The sequence below is a fragment of the Dipteris shenzhenensis genome, chromosome 1, assembly GCF_047967505.1.
Source record: "Dipteris shenzhenensis isolate YYH24624 ecotype China chromosome 1, Dip_SZ_1.0, whole genome shotgun sequence".
Taxonomy (NCBI): Eukaryota; Viridiplantae; Streptophyta; class Polypodiopsida; order Gleicheniales; family Dipteridaceae; genus Dipteris; species Dipteris shenzhenensis.
The window spans coordinates 4,427,771-4,448,798 of record NC_141596.1 but is presented as its reverse complement, the minus strand read 5'-3'; the positions used below and the strand labels follow the sequence as shown (position 1 = coordinate 4,448,798).

The following is a 21,028-nucleotide window of genomic DNA, read 5'->3' as shown; positions in this document are numbered from 1 at the left end:
GACACTCTCCCTCCAGATCAGCCATCAGGGACTGGCTCCAGTCCACTCTCCTGCTAGAGGATGGCCATATTGAGGAGGTGGCCCTTATGGGAAGGGGCATCTTTTGGCTCAAACTCTCCAATGAGAAAGCTGCGAGCAACCTGATTGCCGGTTCCCCCACATCGGTGGATGGAAAGATTATCATGATAGTCCCGTGGTACCGTGGATTCAGCGCAGCAGATTTTGATGTTCGGTTCCGTATACCTCGCCACCCAGTCACACTAGTTTTTCCAGGTCTGGCTGCTGAGCTGCGGCCGATTGTCAGGGACTTGGGCTCCCACTTTGGCTGGGTTATGCACGACACTTTCGCCGACGCGGTGACCACGGCAGGAGCCCCCCGAGTCCGTGTGGCTGTGGCAGATCCTGCGACTCTCCCTGCAGTGATCGAGATTGTGACAGATGCCGGCAACATCACCCAGAGCATGATAGTCACCGGACAGCCAGGTCAGTGCCTGAGGTGCCACGGCTTTGGGCACTTGGCGGCTGCTTGTCCACGCTTCGCCAGCTCATCTCGACCCCCCCGCCCCCGCCCCCTCCGCCCCCGCCCCCCCCCGGACAGCCACGTCAGGAGGAGCCGAGGCAGTCGGAGCCCGGTCCAGAGTTAGTGGGTGGTTGGACCGAGGTTAGAAGGAAAAGAGGAAAGAACAAGAAGATTTCGGATAAAGGCAAGGAGGCAGAGGTTACCCTTCCTGCAGCAGCACCCCAGAGACCTGACAGGCAGCCGCCCCAGGGACCTGGGAGAGCTTCTTCTTCGACGGCAGCCCGCCCTTCACAGCCTCAGATCCCCCTCTCTCCCGCTCCCCCGCCCCTTTCCACTCAGTCCCAGCCCCTTCCCCAGTTTCCCCTCCCTTCGCCCGACCCGCAGCTTCAGCCCCCGTCTCTTCTTCCTCAGTCTCCTCCTCCTCCCTCTCAGCCCCAGTTCCAGATGCATCCCCATCCCCCTCCTCCCTCCGTTCCCCTCGACTCTCCTACAGAGTTAGCTGCACCGTCGGCTTCCCAGCCGAGGGGAGCCCCCGCTCCGTCTCCTCCACCTTCTCCGCCAGTCGCCTCCGTGGAGTCCGAGTCGCCTACCCCTCAGCCTCCTCCCCCTCCCCCCCCCGCTGGCAGGACACCCGGAGTCTACACCACCACTGGAGCAGGCTTCCCTGGCTGCTAGCCCCTCAGTGGCAGGCTCTGATGGGTCTCAGCTTCAGGAGAGAGAGCTTCCTCGAGACTTTTACAGATCTGGCCCCTGGGACTACTTAGATGTGGCCGACCTTGGGACCTTCCCGGCTTGTCTCGACATCAGTATCTTCCTGCTCCGCAAAGGGGCGGATGGGAAGATTGTCGCCTTGGCCCCTAGGGATGGCCCTAGCTTCGCCTTCACGTTCCTCAGCGATGGCACCGAGACCTAGACAAACGAATCGGTTTGGGAGGCTCTCAGAGAGCAGACACACGCCCAGGTCTGCTCCTGGATAGGCCCGTCCGGTGGGCAGCTTCTCGAGACTCAGTGGTCCGAGGGCGATGTGCGCCTGCGGTGGCGTTGCGCCGCCAAACGCTTCCGACTGATTGTGATCCTCAGACCTCCCCTGTCATGGCCTCTCCCCCAGGATGTCAGAGCTTGGTCCCATCAGAAACTCCGAACCTTCTATGGGATGACCACTTCAGAGATCTTGAGCTGGCTCGAGAAAGCATTTGTTCATGGCACCAAAGGCCTCTCGCCTTTGCTGAAGGTGTTGAAGAACGGGCAGGACGACCCCGTCTCCCCCTCCAAACCTTCTCATAAGCGGCAGCGCCTCCATTCCGACATGTCTGATTCTTCATCGACTTCGACCGCGAGCAGACAGTTGTTCTCGCAGCCCCCCATCCCTCTCCATGAGCCTACACCTCGTATCCTGGAATGTGAACGGGTTTCACTCTTCTGGCACCCGTGGTCCCAGGAAGCTCATTTTGCGACAGGAACTTCAGCCTGCAGTGATTGGTCGTTTGGATGTACTTCTGCTCCAGGAGCACAAGCTCTCTGCGGCTCATTCCCGTAGCTGCGGGAAGGTTCTCCCTGGACGTTCCTACACTTACTGGGAGCCCTCGATCGGCGCACAGGGGAGGAGTGGGGGTGTCTGTACTTCCGTGTGCGAGCAGTTAGCCCAGGAGTTTTCGGTCATGGCACGTTGATCCCAGGCCGAGCCCTTTGGGTAGGCTTGGATTTGGAGGGATCCAAAATTGGAATCCTCAACATTTATGCTCCTACAGACCTCCGATGCAGAGCCACCTTCTGGAGGACACTTATAGGGATTCTTCCAGACATGGATTCCTGGATTGTTGGAGGTGACTTCAACAATCTGGAGACCTTGGAGGACCAGCAGGGCAGAGGTCCGGAGTTCACAGGCATGGCTCAGGCAGAGCAGTCAGCTTGGGACTCTTTAATCTTCGCGACAGGAGGGAGGGACAGTTGGAGAGACCCGTCCTTCCGGCGTTGCCACGGGAGCCTGGACTTCTCTTGGGGCTTCCGCAGGGAAGGAGGCAGACTCCTGGAGAGGCTTGATAGATTTTATGTCAGTGATTGGGCCATCAGTAGAGGCGGTCAGGCGGGTATAGTTCCAGGGACGATACTTTCCGACCATGCGCCGGTGCTCCTTTCATTAGATTCGGCAGCCCAGACCCTTCCCCCCCGGTCATGCAGGATTCCCGACTCCATTTTCTCGAGGGTGGACGTGCGCAGCAGTATTTGCAGTCTTTGGGACAGAGACTGGGGGGAGTGCGTGGATCTGGTGGACTCAGTTGCGCAGGCTCTGCAGGAGTCCAGCCAGATCTGCCAGCTAGCAGCCCTATAGGTTCGACAGGATTGGTGGAGTAGAGAGAGAGCTCTTCGGAGGGACCTCGCCTCCATTCAGCGACTCCAGCAGGCTTCCTCGGGCTCGGAGGAGCTTCAGATCCAGGCCCTTCGAGCCAGAGCCCTCCTGGAGGAGACACTCCAGCGTCGCTCAGAGTTTTCCTATCACACCTCTCTCTCCTTCTGGGCCCGGAAGGGTGACCGGATGTGCAGGGAGTTCTTCAGGACGCATGGCCAGAGAGCTGCAGGTGATCAGCTTCGGAGTCTCAGGACAGCGGATGGTCACATCGTTACGGATCCGGGGGAGGTCCTGGGGTTGGCCACTGACTTCTACAGGACCCTCTTCCAGCAGGAGCCGCTTGCCCCTCGTGCTAGTCGTGCTCGTGAGGAGGTGTGGAGGCACATTCCATCCCTGGTCCAGCCTAGCATGCAGGCGACGTTGTTGGCGCCGTTTACCTTGGATGAGATGCTGGAGGCCTTGATGGCTATCGACGGACAGAAATGCCCAGGTGAGGATGGGCTATCCCAAGCATTCTTCACTTCCTTCTGGAACCAGATCCATCAGCCCCTCCTTGCAGCTCTGCAGGGGATTTTCAGTAGCGGTCAGATGCCAGAGAGCCTTTCTTCGGGACTGATTTGCCTCATCCCGAAGGGAGGAGATAGACAGGAGATCCGCCAGTGGCGTCCGATCACTCTCCTTACCATTGCCTACAAAATCCTCGCCAAGATGATCAGTGCCTGAGTTCGGCCTCTACTCCCAGACCTCATTCATGACACTCAGACAGGCTTTGTCCAGGATCGCAGTATCCTGGATAATGTCTTCACCTTTTCAGAGGCGGCGGAGTGGGCTCAGCACAGCGGATCACACCTTGCCATTCTACTTCTCGACTTCGAGAAGGCCTACGATCGTGTGGACTGGTCCTTTTTGGAGGGGACTCTGGAGCGGCTAGGTTTCCCGGCGGGTTGGATTCAGGGTATCTCAGCTTTGTACAGGACAGCGTCTAGCAGGGTCATCATTGGAGGCACGATGGGTGAGCGCTTTAGCTTGGAGAGATCAGTGCGTCAGGGCTGCCCACTTGCTCCTTACCTGTTTCTTTTCTTCGCCGAGGCCATGACTTACTACCTTCGGGCGAGGTCTACCGGGATCAGGGGTGTTCGCCTTCCACTCCGGGAGGACACGGAGCTTTTGGACTCGGAGTACGCAGATGATACAACCCTTTATGTCCAGGACGATGAGAGGATGCTAGAGAGGGTGCGGATGGCCCTGGAGGTCTTCTGTTCGGCCGCTGGTGCGAAAATCAACTGGAACAAATCAGTTGGTTTTCTCACAGACCCTGGGGCGTGTTCTCAGTGGGGGCGATTTCTGGGTTTCAGATGGATTCCACGGGGACAAACAGCTAGATACCTTGGCTTCCAGGTTGGCCTAGACATCACGCCAGCTCAGTAGTTTCTCCCGGTGCTAGACTCCAATCCGACGGAAGCTGGCTTTCTGGAGCACTGCTAAGCTGTCTCTTGCAGGTCGTGCCCTGGTAGTTAACCAGGTCCTCCTAGCCACGGCTTGGTATGTGGCTTCTTGCTGGTGCTTCTCGAGATCCAGCGTGGCACAGCTCAGGAGGTTGGTTCGGAACTTCCTTTGGTCTGGGGAGGATGGTCTTAGAGATACCAGAGCCAGGGTTGCTTGGCAGACAGTCATTCTTCCGCAGGCTGAGGGTGGCCTGGGGGTTATCGATCCAGAGCTTCAGAGTCAGGCCTTGTTAGGCAAGCTTGTCATCCGCGGTTTGACCCCGGGGGGGCAGACGTGGAAGATGTTACTTCAGCAGGGAGTCGGCTCTTGTGTCCCGCGCCGAGGTGGAGAGTGGCTACCGTCCCTCAGGTGGATCTTCACTTCCGCCCCGCTCACTCAGCCCCGTTCCCCACTCGTTCGTAGCCTCCTCATGGTTTGGAGGCGGCTCCGCCTCAGTCTCATTCAGTCCCCTCCCAGCTGTCAGGAGGAGATCGAACGCCAGCCGCTTATCTGGAACGGTCAGGTCAGAGATGCCGAGGGCATTCAGTTGGGGGAGAGATCACATATCAGGTGGGACGGCTGGATGAGGGGGCCAGCCCGGTCCCTTCGAGTTTGGAGGGATACGTACAGACATCTGGAGATGGCTGATCTTGCAGACGCAGCTGGAGGTGCACGTGGAGTCCAGGCAAGACGCACGGAGATCGACGGTGCGATCCCAGCTGCTTGGTTGGTTCCACCTGAGCCTCAGGTCCTCATGCCTGGTGACAGAGCCGCCCCCCCACCCAGCGACCCAGCTGGTACGCACAGGGTATTTCCAGGTTCTTTTTGCAGGCATTCTGGAAGGCCTTGTGGGAGAGCTGGCGGCCGCGGAAGATCTCATACTTCCTGTGGCTTCTAGCCCACAAAGGTCTTCCAGTGGGGAGTTGGTTGAGGCAGATAGGCCAGGACGGATGCTGTCAGATTTGCCATGCGGATGAGGAGTCACCAAAACACTGCCTGTGGAGCTGCACTCGCGCCCAGGAAGTGTGGAGGTGGACTTTCGGGCTTCTTACTCGCGCAGCACCAGAGGTAGGATTGATCACTTGGGGCGCGTTCTATTGGTGCAGCACCGCACGTGGTCTTCATCACTTATTCGAGGCATGCCAGCAGGACCCCCCACTTTCCTTATCACACAGGGGACGTGGGGGCCGCTCGAGGGTATCCCGCAGCACCTAGCAGAGGCTGATACAGGAGTTCGGGAGAGGCAGCCAGTCTGGGAGATTATTAGCAGCATTACAGGGTGGCACATCTGGACCTCGCGCTGCGCGCAGATCCTCGGTGGCACCTCCTTATCGACTGCCCAGATCATGGCGGAGATTTGGAGTGAGATTATTCATACCCTCAGAGGCCAGTGGGACCAGATTCAGGGAGACTCCCGGGCCGGTCAGGAGAAGCGGAGGCGCTTCCTCCGGGCTTGGGACACACAGGGCCTCTTCTTCGAGCAGACTACGCAGGGCCTTCGGTGGCACTACTCACCACCCCGATGGCTGTTCATTCACACTCGTCATATCCCTCCGTGAGAGTATGATTTATTATGCTACCTTTTAGGGCTGCGTCCGGTTTGTGTACGCAGCCCGTCAGCTAGAAGCTGACCTCTTGTATCTTGTTCTCGAAGTAATATAATTAGCACTGTTTTTTCGGCAAAAAAAAAAAAAGAAAAGAGACAGAGAAGCCACGGGGACCGCAAAAGCCAATGGCAGGATGAATTCCTGACATACTGGGTCATGTTTCAAACCCAGAAGAACGAGAATTGCTGCTATCATGGGGCAAAGTCACCAGCAAGCGCTGATTTTATTTGATCCAAGGGCTACTGATAACTTTATATAAGAGGCTCTAGCCCTGAGGCTGGGAATAAAGACGGAGGAGTTGGGGCAGGGCTCTGGATGCCGATCATATGTTCTGTGGGAACATTGTGCCAGTCACTCCCCTGATATGGGAAGCTCCGTCTTCATGTACAGAGTTATGTGGATCAGGAAGACTTCTTCATTTCTCCACTGAAACATCATGATGTAGTTTTGGGTATGCCTTGGTTTCATCGCAAGGCAGTGAAGTTGACTCTTCCTGAAAGAGTGCTAGAGTTTGTACATAGGGGCAAAGTACTCGTGTGGTTCCTAGGAATAGAGGGGAAACTATTCCCATTGTATCAAATAGTTCTGTTGGAAAAGACTGCAGTTTCAGCTTACATGATTTTTGTAAAAGAGAGAGATGTAGAAATGCATGTTGAAATAAGTGAGGTAGATCAGAATAAATTTCAGTTTCTTGAAAATTTTAACGATTGTTTTTCTGACGCTTTGCAAGGGGAACTACCCCCTGAGAGACCTGAGGATCACATAGAACTCATGCTTGGCAGCGAGCCACCCAATAGGCCCCCATACAGAGTTAGTGCAACTCAACGAGAAGAGATTATGACTCAGGTGCAGGACTTGTTGTCCAAGGGGCTGACTCAGCCCAGTTCTTCTTCTTTTTGTTTACTTGTATTGCTAGTACAGAAGAAAGATGGCTCATTCCGTATGTGCGTTGATTACCGCACACTGAATAAAATGACCATTAAGAATAGATTCCCTATTCCGCGTATTGATGATGGGCTAGATGAGTTAAATGGAGCTTCAGTTTTCAGCAGGATAGACCTAAAGAGTGGCTATCACCAAGTGAGGATACAGCCTCAGGTTGTGCACAAGACAGCGTTCTGCACTACTTTTGGGTTGTATAAATATCTGGTGATGCCTTGCAAATGCTCCAGCTACTTTCAATCGGATGATGGATCGTATCTTCCGACCCTACAGACAGTTCACTGGTACCTTCTTCAATGACATAATTGTATTTTCTAAGTCCGAAGAAGAGCACAAAGAACATCTTGCTATAGTGTTTCAAGAGCTGAGAAATCATCAGCTCTATGCAAACAGCAAGAAAAGTGAATTCTACCTGGAAGAAATCCATTACTTGGGGCATATAATATCCAAAGATGGGATTCGCATGGATCTAGCAAAGATCCGTGCCATTCAGGAATGGCCAGAGCTGAAATTTGTGCATGAAGTTCGAAGTTTCCTAGGCATGTGTTCTTACTATAGAAGATTTATCAGGCATTTTGCGGATATAGCCGCTCCACTCCACGATCTTACCAAGAAAAATGCAGCTTTCAGATGGGGAATTCCTCAAAAGACAACATTCATCACACTCAAAGAGAGGCTGACCACAGAACCAATCTTGATAGTTCCAGATTTGTATTAGCCATTTGATGTGGATTGTGATGCTTGTGGGGAATGTATTGGGGCTGCATTGCATCGAAATGGTCATGTTGTGGCCTATGAGAGCAGGAGACTCCAGGATGCAGAGAGATATCTGGGAATCTATGAGAAAGAGTTATTGGCTGTAATTCATGCCATCCATACATGGAAGCATTATCTTTTGGGTGTAGATTTTACAGTTAAAACAAATCACCAAAGTCTGAGATACTTTTTGACTCAGACAAAGCTTTCCGAGAAACATATGAAATGGGCAAACATGCTGTCAATGTACCATTTTCAGATTGTCCATACTCCAGGAATTCAGAACAGAGTGGCAGATGCCTTGTGCTGGAGACCCCAGGTCAACAATGTGACTATTGCTTATCATCAGGACCTGGAAGACATGAGAGAGCAATATGCTAATGATGCAGATTTTGGTGAGATTTTACAACAAATGCAAGAGGGGCAGTCCACCAGTCACTATTCCCTAAAAGATGGGTTTTTAATGAAAGATGACTGCCTATGCATCACCCAAGAGATGAAGAAAAAGATTTTAGAGGAATGCCATGCACCTCCCTATGCTGGGCATAGAGGAATTACAGCAACAACTCAAGCACTAGAGAGGTATTTCTTTTGGCCAGGGATATGGAAAGATATACATCAGTTTGTTACTGAATGCCTTACATGTCAGAAAGTGAAGTATGATAGACGGAAGGCACCTGGCCTACTTATACCTCTTCCCGCACCTCAAGCACCGTGGGAAAGTATTGCAATGGACTTCATTTTTTATTTGCCAAGATCAAAGTCAGGGAATGATGGGATTTGGACTATCATTGATAGATTCAGCAAGCAAGCTCATTTCATTCCGGTTCGCAAAACCATAATGACAGATCATATGGCTAAGCTTTTCATGGCACAGATCTTCAAGCACCATGGTATGCCTAAGTCCATTGTCAGTGATCGAGATCCTAGATTGATCAGTCTATTCTGGAGAGCTTTATTTGATAATATGGGGACGAATCTGAATTTTTCTTCTTCTTTCCATCCCCAGACAGATGGTCAAAGTGAAGTAGCGAATTCTATAGCATTGGATATGCTGTAATGCTACGTGGGTGACCAAGGTTCAGACTGGGAAAAGTACCTACCATTGGTAGAGTGTGCTTATAATAATACAGTACACAGCTCTACAGGGAAAGCCCCCTTTGAGATCATCTATGGGAAGGTGATTCTGCCACCTATCCTAAGGACCAAAGACGAAATATTTGCAGCTGATCAGTTTGTGAGAGACCTCCAGACAGAAGTCCGGACAGCAATTGAAAGGTCTCACGAGAAGCATAAAAGAGCTGCAGATCAGCATAGGAGACAGTTAAATCTCAAGGAAGGGGATTGGGTACTTTTGAAGTTCGAGAAAGCTACGCTCCGCAAGTTTAAAGGCAAACAGAAAGTGTATGCAAAGTTATCTTCCAGATACTATGTCCCTTTCAGGGTTACAAAAAAGATTAATGAGGTTGCATGCAGGTTAGCATTGCCAGAGCATTGGAGGATTCACAATGCATTCCATGTGAGTCTTCTAAAGAAATTCCAGGGGACAGAACCTACAGAGCCAATATCAGAGACTCCACCAGAAGTGGATGAGCTGGAGGAGGTCCTTCAGCCAGAGCAGATTGTGTACCATATTGTATGCAAAGGCCCTCAGGGCAAGGAGTTTTACAGGTATCTTGTAAAATTTAAGAATTATACGGCATTGATGCCAAGTGGATGGATGAAGACATGTTGTTTGATCATCCACAACTTTTGGATGTTTACAAGGAAGCTTTTTAGTTGAGGTCAACTGAATAGAAGCCGAGGGGATGTCACCACAATGTAAATATCCTAAGTCAAAGTACAGTTGACCATTTATTTGATCATAATTAAAGAGTTTTCATATGTGATTAATTATAGTCAAAGAGTTCTTTTAATGGTCAAAGAATTGACTACAATCAAAGATACTTGACTCTGGTCAAGTAAGCCTGACTTCAGTCGGGGAGACTTGGTTTATTACCAAGAGGCTTAACTGCGGTTAACCAGAGAATCACAGAGCTGACTACGGTCAGAGAGTGTTGACTTTGGTCAGCGAGACTTGGCACATGCCAAGAGGGTTAACTACAGTTAACCAAGTTGTGCCAGCTTCGGTTGGAGAGACTTGGCCATAATTAAGGCACCATGACCATTGGTCAAAGCTCTTTAATTACGACCAAGAGGGTTGACTTCGGCCGACCAAGAATTGTGTTCTATGTTTTGTTCACATGTTTATTCAGTGGGGACACCCACCTGTGACTAGGATTAGTCCATAGTCTATTATTTGCATGCAAAAGCGCTAACAATTAATGGGTGCCATGGTGGTGCGCTTTAATTAATTGTTGCAGGTACTAGGAAGGGTTATTTTCCCTAAGCGCTACGGAGCCTAGCAAGCATCTAGGAGGCGGTTCACGTGACCAAGTGCTTCGAAGACTCCAGAGTTGCCCTTAGTGGCATGTAATAGGACTTAATTTAGATTTTAGACAAGTGGCATGTTGCCAATTTGAAATGCGCTTGAAGCTCTTGTAATATGGATTTCACGTTGGATTTTTGTAACAGACAGCTCTACGTTGAACTCTTGTAACAGACTTCTCTCTTCATGAATAAAAACCTTTGGGGGGGGTCCAGCCCGACGATTGTCCTGGGTCCTAGTGTGTTTATAGAGGGGGAGAGAGAGAGAGAGAGAGAGAGAGAGAGAGAGAGAGAGAGAGAAAGAAAGTTTATTAAAGTCTTCGGAAGACCGATGGGTCTATGAGACTGTGAAAATCCTGATACAACAAGTTGTGGTAGTGGAGCTACTAAACGAGCGTCCATACCAATGCAAAATGCAAAAATGCAGAATGGCAGTACTAAGTCCTAAGTACAACATAGTCATGTTGATGGTCGGCTATATATCAATCTCAGCATCGTCATCAATATCATCATCATCATCGGCAGCAGCAAGATATCAGGATGGATGAGGTAGTGGAGGCATGAAGTCGGCAATAGAGTGCTGTCGGCCACTCAGAGGTGCGGTCCTGGCATGTCTCCTAGTCGTAGCTCTGCGTCTGACCAGGGCTACTGTGACCCCCGTCGATCGACGGCCTCCGACTCTAAAGAAGGAGGGGATGTCGCCAAGTGTGATCTGTGTGTTGACCCTTTGTCTGAGTTGTCGGGTCACAGGCTCCGGGTCACGGTCATGTCGAGGCCTCGTCTCGTTGGGGTCCATGTGATCTAGCTGAAAGAACTCCGTGATAGAGGTCTGAGAGGGATCAGCCGAGGAAGAAGTCTGCTCCTGTCTCCGTGCTCGAAGTATCCTCTCATGGTGTCTAAGTGTCTCATGAATGAAACCTACCAAACACCGCTGGTCGGGGTAGGAGAGGAAACAGGCCAAAATCCTATAACTATCCCTGGAGAGGCAGTGGAAATGCCCTCGGATCTCACAGTACACAGGACACCTAAAGATGAAATGCTCCTTTGTCTCAACTTCCTGCATGTCACACAGTGTGCATATGCGCCTCTCCCTGGATAGTCGCTCTGCTCTGCCGCTCTCGATACGAAGTCTGTGTGAAGAGACCCGGAACTGCCCAAGAGAGATCCTCAGCAAGTGGGGTAGGTGAATCTGCGTGTATCCTGTTGGGTCAATGAAACCCTCCACTGTGATATGTAAGAAGTGATCTGTGTAGAAGCTAAGCTTCACTGGGAGTTCACTCAGTCCCAACCAGGTCCGAAATGTGTGTAGCTGTAGAAGATCCTCACGGATAACCTAGTTGACCTCGTGTGATAAGAGGGGAGAAAACGGAGCATCCATGCTATACTGGAAGGGAGGTAGTCTATCCATGTGTAGCCCCAATCGCTCAAACCATCTCTCTGTACGTGCATACCAGCACCTCTGGTCTCCTCCTACTGCAAGTGCCATAGAAGAGGATAGAGCTATCCATGGTAGCCTGCTATGCCCCGAGGTATAATCCCCATATTCCCTAACTCGGTACAAATATGTGATGACCCTAAATGCCGCATCTAGCTGTAAAGGGGGTGACCCAAACTGAATGATTTGGTGAGGAACGGATGACTTACCTCGAATCATCTATGATAACATGAGAACCTATAGCCGCTCCCACTCTGTATCTGACAAGTCTGGCCCCCAACAAGGGCTGCCGTACATCCCCACTGGGCGAACCAAGGAGTCAAAAAGCAACCCCTTGGTGCGTGGATCCTGAAAGTGCAAGCGGAAGCACTGCCTCTCTAGTCTGGCCAATGAAGCATATCCTCTACTCAAGTGTGCCTGCATCGTGGGTCTCATAGTGAAGCTGGGTCCGGAGAAGATAACCCCAAGATAAGTGTATGATGAAACTATCTCAACAGATGACCCCTCAAATGTGAACTGCTCCTGACGCATGATGGCTCGAGATGTATTGAAGATCATGACCTTGGTTTTACCCAGGTTGACCTTCAAATAATGAGAGAGAGAGAGAGCGCTAGAATCAAGAGAGTGTTTGTAGAAGATTCGCCAAAGAAGAAAAAGAAACGCACGTCTCCATCGGGTTGCACTCCGTCTGCAAGTGGTTTTTGCTGCCCTCTGTCAGTAATCCAAGCTGCCCGCATGTCAGCTATCTCCTCCACCTTCATCCCGCTGTGTCTTGGAGCTGATTCAAATGTATAGAATTCTGTGACGTGTTGCCGTGCTCTATCAACCTCTTTGTCCTATGGTCTGATCGCCTCCTGCTGCTTTGAATATGTCGTAGTAGGGTCTCCCTGTGTCGGCGCATCTCAAGTAGATATAGGCCAATGCAGACGTGGTCATGGAAGTGGATCAATCGTGAGAGTGGCCTCTCCCCTCCTGGTAGAGGCAATGGTATCGTCCCGTGATCTCATAATAGGCTGGGCAGGCACATAGGAAATGCTCCTTTTTCTCAGTCACTCCTAGTGTGCAAAGCATACATATCTGCTGCTCCTTGGGTATGCATGTTGCTCTCCTCATCTCGATCCTCAATTGATGAGATGAAACATGCATCTGTCCAATGGCAATCCTCAGTGCATCTACGAGACTCCTCTGTCCTCGAGATACTAGGGTCTGAAGATGAATCCCTCCTCCGATACTCTCAAGAAGTGGTCGCGGTAGAACTGGGACTTGGTGGGGAGCTCTTGGTCCCCCCCCCCCCCCAAAAGTCGGAGACGTATGAAGCTGAATGAGATCTAAGCGTATGATACGGTTGATCTCATCTCGCGGGATCGACTAAGGGGGTGCGTCCATGCTGTACTGAGAAGGGGGGAGCTTGTCCATCTTGATACCGTGCCTGGTAAACCATTTGGATATCCGTGCATACCATGTGTCTGCTCCACTCTTTGCTAGTCGTCTGGATGACTCCAAGGCCAGTCTCGGTAATCTCCATCGAGGCAAGTCCCAAACTCTGTGGATGAAAGTCGCTGTTTGAAAGATGGCATCAATCTGTAGGGGAGTCATGGCGAACTTTGCCTGTACTATATCATGTGGAGTTGAGGGCTTACTCCGAATCATCCTAGACCCCATAGTCACCTATAGCCACTCAAATTTCCTCCACTCGGTCCTTGGTAAATCACACCCCTAGAAGGGCGCTACATACATGGCTGTCGGGCGCACTAGTATGTCGAGGAGTCAGTTGGTGGGTCCTAAAAGTGGGCCTGGAAGCATTGTCTCTCTAGTCGGGCCAAAGTACCCCGTCCTCGTGTGAGTCATGCCTGGGCTGCATGGTTCATTGTAAAAAGGGGTCGTGTGAAGACTACTCCTAGATATGTGTAGGACTGCACTATCTCCACTGGCTCATCACTATAGGTGAAGCTGAGTGGACGAGTCACTGCATATGAGGTATTGAAGACCATAACCTTAGTCTTCCCAAGGTTGACTGTCAAGTCTCTCTTGCTACAAAACACGTCTAGGGTGTCCAGATGTCTCTGCAACCCTTCCGCTGAGGATGATACGAGGACTGTCATCACCGTATAACAATATCTATATCATGGGGTCACCCATTAGTGAACCCTCGCCTCCTAGGCGATCTATGAAAGATGTGATCTCATCAATGTAGAGTCCGAAGAGGGTTTGTGAGAGTGGACAACCCTGCTTCACTCCAATCGTGCTCTCGACCCAGTACGATAGACCGCCTGGTGCACTTACTCTGCCTGTGACCGACTCATATAAGCTTACCACACCCCAAATCAGTGTCTCTGGGATCTGCATCTCTTATAGTATTCTGATCATGTGGGAACGCGGGGCCGTGTCAAAGGCCTTCCAAAAGTCTACAAAGCATGTGTAGACTTTCTGGTGTCTGGATCTTGCCTCCTTAATGATAGCTCTCAGAGTGAATATGTGATCTAAGGAAGAATGCTGCCTCTGGAATCTTGCCTGTCTCAGTGCCCGCTGCCCCCGAGCCTCTGTATGACTACTGAGCTCCCTCTCTAGAACCGACCCATAGATCTTGGCCAAAGTATGACCAAATATGAGGGTGCGGTAATTCCCAGTCTCCATAGGGTCACCGGCCACTATGATATGACATGACATGATTGTATTAAAGTCCACTGTGAGACCCTTAAAGATCTATGGGACTGGCGATCACTATCAACTAATAGTCATCTCTTGCAATCGATGAAAGAGAATATTACAAACTTTATGTAGTATTGAGTACTTGTTGGGCTAGCCCGTGTGTTACTCCCAATACCTTGTTTCGATGTACTAAAACCTCTTTCAAGTAACTTCCTAGCTTTTTGGCTGGCTGCACCAACAGATTGAGCATAGGCTCTACATCTTAGGAGGACACGCTGCTGATTTTCTACCTCTCCTATGGGGCATATTTTACATGCCCTTTCCTCTCTGGGGATCCTCGGTCTTGCCCACCTACCCCTCTCCACCTCGAGATCATGCAAACTAGTTCTGATTTTGAAAATGTACGAGATCCTTCCGGATGACCTGGTTGACCTCATGATATGTGAGTGGGACAGAGGGGGGCTGAATGCTATAGTGATAGGGTGGTAATATATCCTTGCAAACTGTCAAACCATCTGTGTGTACGTGCATACCAACATCTTTGATCGGCCTCAACTACTAGAGTCATAGATGAAGATAGGACCAGCCATGGTAACTTGCGTCGGCTTGAGATATAAGAGCCATACTCCTTGACGTGGTAGAAGTACATGATAATCTAGAATGCTGCATCAAGCTGTAGGGGGGATTCTTCGAACTCAGCTGGAACTTTTTGATGTGGGACTGACAGATTACTGCGGATCATCCATGGCAGCAAGAGAACTTGATGCCTCTCCACTCGAGCCCAATCTGCCTCTGAGATGTCAGGCCCCCGACAAGGCCTGCGATGCATACCAACGGGGCAAATTAAGGAGTCAAAGAGAAGAGACTTGGTCTAGAGAGAGGTTATCAAGGCCTATGAGACCAAGTCAAAAGTACATCATGAGATAACACCCCTTGTAGGGGAACTAAAGGTGTCTAACACACCTCGAAAGATCTAATGTAAATTGAAACTAGAATTGAAAACTTTAAAAGTTAGTGTGTAGCCTCTAAAGGAGTCCTTGTCAGTTTTTGCCATGAGAGGTATGGAAACATGAAAAAAGGGAGAAAGACAAAGAGAAGAGGGTTTTTAGTTGCTTGAAACAATTTTGTTATTGTAATTGTTATTTGTTTTCTTCTATTGAATGCATAATTTTGGCAGTTTATTTGAAGGACAGTCATGCCAAGAGAGACAGTTTGGAAGAGCTTTTGCGCCATTCATTGTGTCACAAAGGAAGGCTTCTACACTATTTCGCTCCTTCTGGCAGGTCAATATTCTAAATGTCTCCTTAAAGAGTTGCATTTAGGTTTTTTTATTGACATCTTGGTAAGCAATCCTTTTGTGTTATGTTTTGGTGAAACTGTTTGAAGCCATCTTCTTCTTCGCCTATGCATTTTTTGTGCCTAATCATAAAGCCATTCATAGTGACTTGATATAGTGCGATCCTTGCCTTGATTTGCAATGTGCTACTCTTATTAATACTACTGTTATTCTCTTACTAGTATTATCTCTTGTTATCTTGAAAATCAAGATTTGCTTTTTACCATGCATTTGGCTATCATCTCTCCCCTTAATCTATTTGAGAGACTTAATATTTAACATTCCACATAGAACCTAGTATTGATCCCATATTGTCAGTTTCATATTTATCAAAGATGGAGGCAGCTTAGATTATATCTTTAAATCTGATTTTTGGGCTCTAGGACTCCCAACAAAATTCCAATAACAGTAAAAACATGGGAGGACCTAAAAATATGCTAAGAGTTAATTTGGTTAAAAGTCAATTTTTTTATCAAAAAGTCAAAAGCGTTGAACTTGATTGACCTAGTCAACACCCTGTCGCCTTCGAGTGTCGATAGAAACTTAGTATGCAGTCCTTTACACAAACAAATACTAATAAATATGTTGACATGATCTTATGTACATAGAAGTGAGCATAAGTTTATACATTGGATTGCACCCAGCCTTGGGCAGTGATGATGTCGGTGGGGATGCCATTGTAGCTAGTCACTATTGTGCATGATGGAGCTGAAGGTTTTTGACCTTGTGAATGAATATTACAAGGGTTGCATTGCACTGTTAAGGTTCATTCCAATGGTCAATGCTTGTCTTGAGATTCATCGACTTCGATGAAAGTGATTTGTAGTATTCATGCTAAAGTGGATGTCAATTTACAGGTCTTAAACGATGAAACAGATCAGTTTTTCCACTACCTAGAGTTTTTATATAGCTATTAGCTATTCTTCCCTTGTTTACTCATATTACATAGAGACTTCTCCATAAGTTAGCAGGCTTGTTGTTGTATGTGTGCGCATGGGATGCACTTCTACTAGGACACTTTAATTGTAGGATGACATCCCTAAAAGTCCCTTTCTATGGCTTGAATGACTCTATGGAGATCTTGCTTTTCAAAGGAGTCCTTCATTTTTTGTTGCAATCTCCAAAGAGGGGTTTGTTTGACATAGAGTGCAATTAAACTAGCCAATCCTTGATGCATGCCCAAACGTGTGATCTTGAGGCCAGCTATAAGGCTAGGACAACTTATTGAGTTACAAGAAAGAAACAAAAATTCTTGGCAAAACAGAGGGAGGGGATGCTCTTTTCAATGGAATTTTGGCACCATTCATTATCGAAGAATTATCCTAATCAAGTCCATCAACCAAAGTTGTTCTTCTTCCTCATCACTTGCCTCTCCTCCAACCTCAATTGGCGACCCTTTCAAACTTGCTCCGCCTCTTTTCCTTCCCATACAGCCTCTCCTCTGAAGGAACAGGAAGATGGTGGATAGGAGGCAAGGGAGCTAGAAGGAAGGAAACTTAACTTGAAATAGAAATGAAAGGAAATGGAATGAAAGGCATGAACCAAGGAAATCAATTACATGACCAAAAGCTCCACTTGAGTTGATTGATGTGACAAGTGAAAGTACAACACTCATATAGAGTGGACACACACGGTCTTGGTCCCCCATCTCACCCTCAACATCCCCTTGCTGCTTTAGTACATCATGTTCTCCATCTTGATTGAAGGCCTAGGGTAGCCCCCTGGCTTCTTTGTCATGCTCTTGCGAGTGGGGATTTTATGAACTTTGGCTCCTTTTCAACTGGTTCAGAGTAACAATATTTCACCTTTGGTTGATTGTGGAGACATGGCAGAGTTTAACCTTCCTTTGTTAGCACTTCCTGCAAAAGCAGCTCTCTCATTACACCTTCTTTTAAAAGTGTCCCTCTAATCATTTTATGCCACGTCCTTGCCCCTCATCCCATGCCCATGCCCATTTTAATTTTGCTCTTGGGTGACCTCTCTCTCTCTCTCTCTCTCTCTCTCTCTGTGTATGCACCCCCCGAGCTGATTCTGCGAGATGAGATTAACTGCATCATACGGTTAGACCTCCTCTAGCTTCACACACTTCGGACTTGGGGGGGGGACCAGGAGTTTCCCACCAAGACCCAGCTCTACTATGACCATTTCTTGAGAGTATCTTCTTGAGAGTATCGGAGGATGGCCTCATCATCAGACCCCAGTATCTTGAGCACAGAGGAGTCTCACATGCACTAAGGATTGCCATTGGACAGATGCGAGTCTCCTCCCATCAGCTGAGGATTGAGGCAGGGAGAGCTGCAGGCATACCCAGAGAGCAGCGGACTTGTATGCTATGCACGATGGGTTAGTCGAGATCGAGGAGCACTTTCTTTGTATGTGTCTCGCCTACTACGAGATCCGAGGGCGCTACCATTGCCTTTTTCAGGAGGGACACGGGTTTGGCCCACTCTCACGACTGATCCACTTCCAAGATCAGGTCTGTATTGCACTCTACCTGATGGAGATGCGGAGACACAAAGAGACACTACTGCGACGGATCAGACAGCAGCAAGATGCAACCACCACGTCACAGGACATTGAGGTGGATCGAGCGCAGAGGCAGGTCACCCACTTCTATGCATTTGAGTCAGCTCCAGGGCACTCGGTAGTAGAGGAGGAGGAGCTAGCTGACATGAGAGATAGATGGGTCAGTAGAGGGAGTCGACACGACACCACTACTGGATGAGGGACACGCGGATCTCACATGCGACAAGAGACCAGAGCACACACGATTGAGGTTCGACCTTTCTCAACTCTCCTCAGAGGCGACCGATAGAGACGTGGCATTACACTTGACATAGCCCATCAAATCCAGAGATTGAGGAGACCACGCCCCCCGCCACAAGGCCAGACAGCTCGATAGATGCAGATACGTGAGCTCTTTGTGTCACACCAGAGAGCTATCACGGAGCCTGGATACATGGAGCCAGATCATGCTCTTGGAGCATTAGCCCTGAGCACCTGACATGCCTCACTCATGTTACACACTATTTGGCTTTTTTGGACTGACTTGATATGATGTACTACATCAATATTTCAGTTTATGTGTTTTCTAGTACTCAACGAGGGCCTTAGCAAGCCCTTCGCTCTAGCCCACAGTGGCTTGTATGAGTTTACTTTGTTTCTGCACTTTTGTCCCATAGGTCCACGAGGCCTCCCGTGGACGTTAATATATCTTTCTTTATCTGTGTGTGTGTGTGTGTGTGTGTCGTGTGTGTGTGTGTGTGTGGTGAAAGCGTGCGTGAGAGAGAGAGGGGAGAATCGTGAGGGTCTGAGTGCTCGCTACATACGCTGATCAGCGTCGTCCGAGATCGCGTGGCGCTAGTCTTCCTATCCGTACTTCCGTACGGCCGTCGTACGGTTCCCGTACGGCAGTAAGAAGATTTCGCGCCAGGTTGCCTTACCTTCGCGTCTTGGAACAAAGCTCCGTTCCACCCTGCACGACCGTTCCTATCCTCTATCTTCCTTCCCTAAGTCCGTACAGTCCGTCCGTACTGTCTCCGTCAATCTTTCCGTACAATCGTCAAACTTTCCGTACAGCCTGTCAGTTGTCCCGTACAGTCTGTCAGTCCTTTCTTGCAACCTGTCAATCCTTCCATATAGTTCTGTCAGCTTCTCCGTGCGTCCGTACAGTGCTTCAGTCCAGCGTCCGTACAGCCTGTCAGCCCTTCTTTGTGCCCTGTTTGATTCTCTTCGTTTGATATCTGTTGAATCCCTTAGCCTCCATGGCAGAAGCAAACAAGTATTATGTCAAGAGAGCACTCTCTCCTGAACCCAAAAGACAATCAAGGGAAACCTCTCCCCCCATAGCTCCTTCATCTGAAGATGCTTCCTATGTGTTTAATATGTTGAATGATGATTTTCAACAAAGTAGAAGGGAATGGATTCAACCTGCTCCGGAACTCACTTACAAAATGAAGTTGCCTTCTCTTGTGCATCCTTTGAAGAATCTCTCTCAAACTGCGGTTATCATCTTTTTCCCAGGCAAAATTCCCTCTGCTAATGATGTGGGACAATGGGTGAATTCTCTCCTAGGTGGATGCTATGTAGAAGGAGTCTATTTTACCTCCCGAGGATTTTATGAAGTTCATCTTTTGGATGCCTTGACAAAACAAAAGATGCTGGAAATGTCCCCTTTATTTTTTGGTCGACAAATGGTGCATATCATGCCCTGGTCCCCTAATAAGGACTATCAGAACCTCATCAAGCATCATTGCCCTGTATGGGTTAAAGTGGTTGATTTTCCAGATTACATGAGAATAGAGCTTCTAGGTTTAGCTATGACATTGGGACAAGTGATCTATCCCCCTCGTCCCACAGGTAATAAAAATTGTTTTTGCATCTTATGGGATACTGATAGACCGACCCCCTCCTCTATTGCAGTTGAGATTCAGGGTGGTAATTTGGGAAAGAAATATTTCACTTTAAAATGGGGCATTTTTGCTGGAGCTTGTTTTTCTTGTCACAAGTTTGGGCATCTTGCTTCGGAGTGTCCCTCTATCCTTCATCCACCTCCTCCAACAGCTATTCCTCTGCCATCTAATAAAGGAGGTCAGAAGACATATGTGGAAAAGATTGAAGCTAAAGGAGCAAAGCCTTCAGTTCATACAGGGAGCCAGGCAATTTCAGCTCAAAATAAGGATAAAGGAAAAAGCAAGTTAGGGGAAAATAACTCATCTTCTCATGAGGGATGGCAGACTGCAAAGAAGACGGTGCCTCTCAAACAAAGACCTCTCCAATCTCGTAATTGGGATGCCTCTGCTCCTTCTCCAGGACAATCTTCTACCTCTTCAAGCAACCCCATCTCAAAGGCATGGGTTAATGCAGTCAAGAAGGGTCTTCCCCTTTGTGAAGAAGATGATATTATCAGGGAATTGGATGCTGAGGGTCAGCAAGACCCTGTGGCAATGGCAGAGGCTTGAGGCCTCCCGTTCTTTTGGAGGACCGATCATCTCTTGTATATATTTTCATGCATGCTTCTCTTAAATGTTTTTCCTATAATGTACAGGGCCTCTGCAACCAGAATAAATGGAGGCTTCTATGGCATTATATAAATACAACTCATCTGGATGTTGTGTGTCTGCAAGAGCATAATCAGCATTTTTTTGCCGGCCAGCATGGGTTTTTTTCTGGATATGATATATTTTATTCAGGATCTGAACAATTCTCTGGGCTGTGCATTTTAGCCAGACATGATCTGCAACCCTGGATAGCATATAATGATCTTGGTGGACGATGGATGATTATCCAATGTATGATCAATGGAGAGATTTTTGAAATAGGATCTTTGTATGCCTCTCAAAATTCAGCTTCTAGAGCTCAAATGTGGAACTCCATAAAGCAATATCCTTGGTCTTCAAATGCTCTACTTTGTGGTGATTTCAACAAGTCTCCTCACTGGAAGGACAATACCACACATAAATCCCATATGCTGCCCTCTGAAATCCAGCAATGGGAACATATGACATCATCACTTCAATCTGCA

General features: G+C 48.9%; 1 protein-coding gene across 4 annotated transcripts in view; it reads left to right on the top strand.

Moving 5' to 3' along the window:
• Positions 1 to 21,028, top strand: part of LOC147905278 (2-oxoglutarate (2OG) and Fe(II)-dependent oxygenase superfamily protein) — a 139,605-nt gene that overhangs the window by 87,065 nt on the left and 31,512 nt on the right. For all 4 annotated transcript variants that reach the window (XR_015541532.1, XR_015541534.1, XR_015541535.1 and 1 more), the window contains exon 9: positions 15,346 to 15,451. Coding sequence is in view for 1 of the 4 variants with exons in the window: in XM_087379244.1 (XP_087235370.1) it covers positions 15,346 to 15,451 (106 nt within the window). In the remaining 3 variants the exon portion in view is untranslated. The remainder of the gene's footprint in view (positions 1 to 15,345; positions 15,452 to 21,028) is intronic.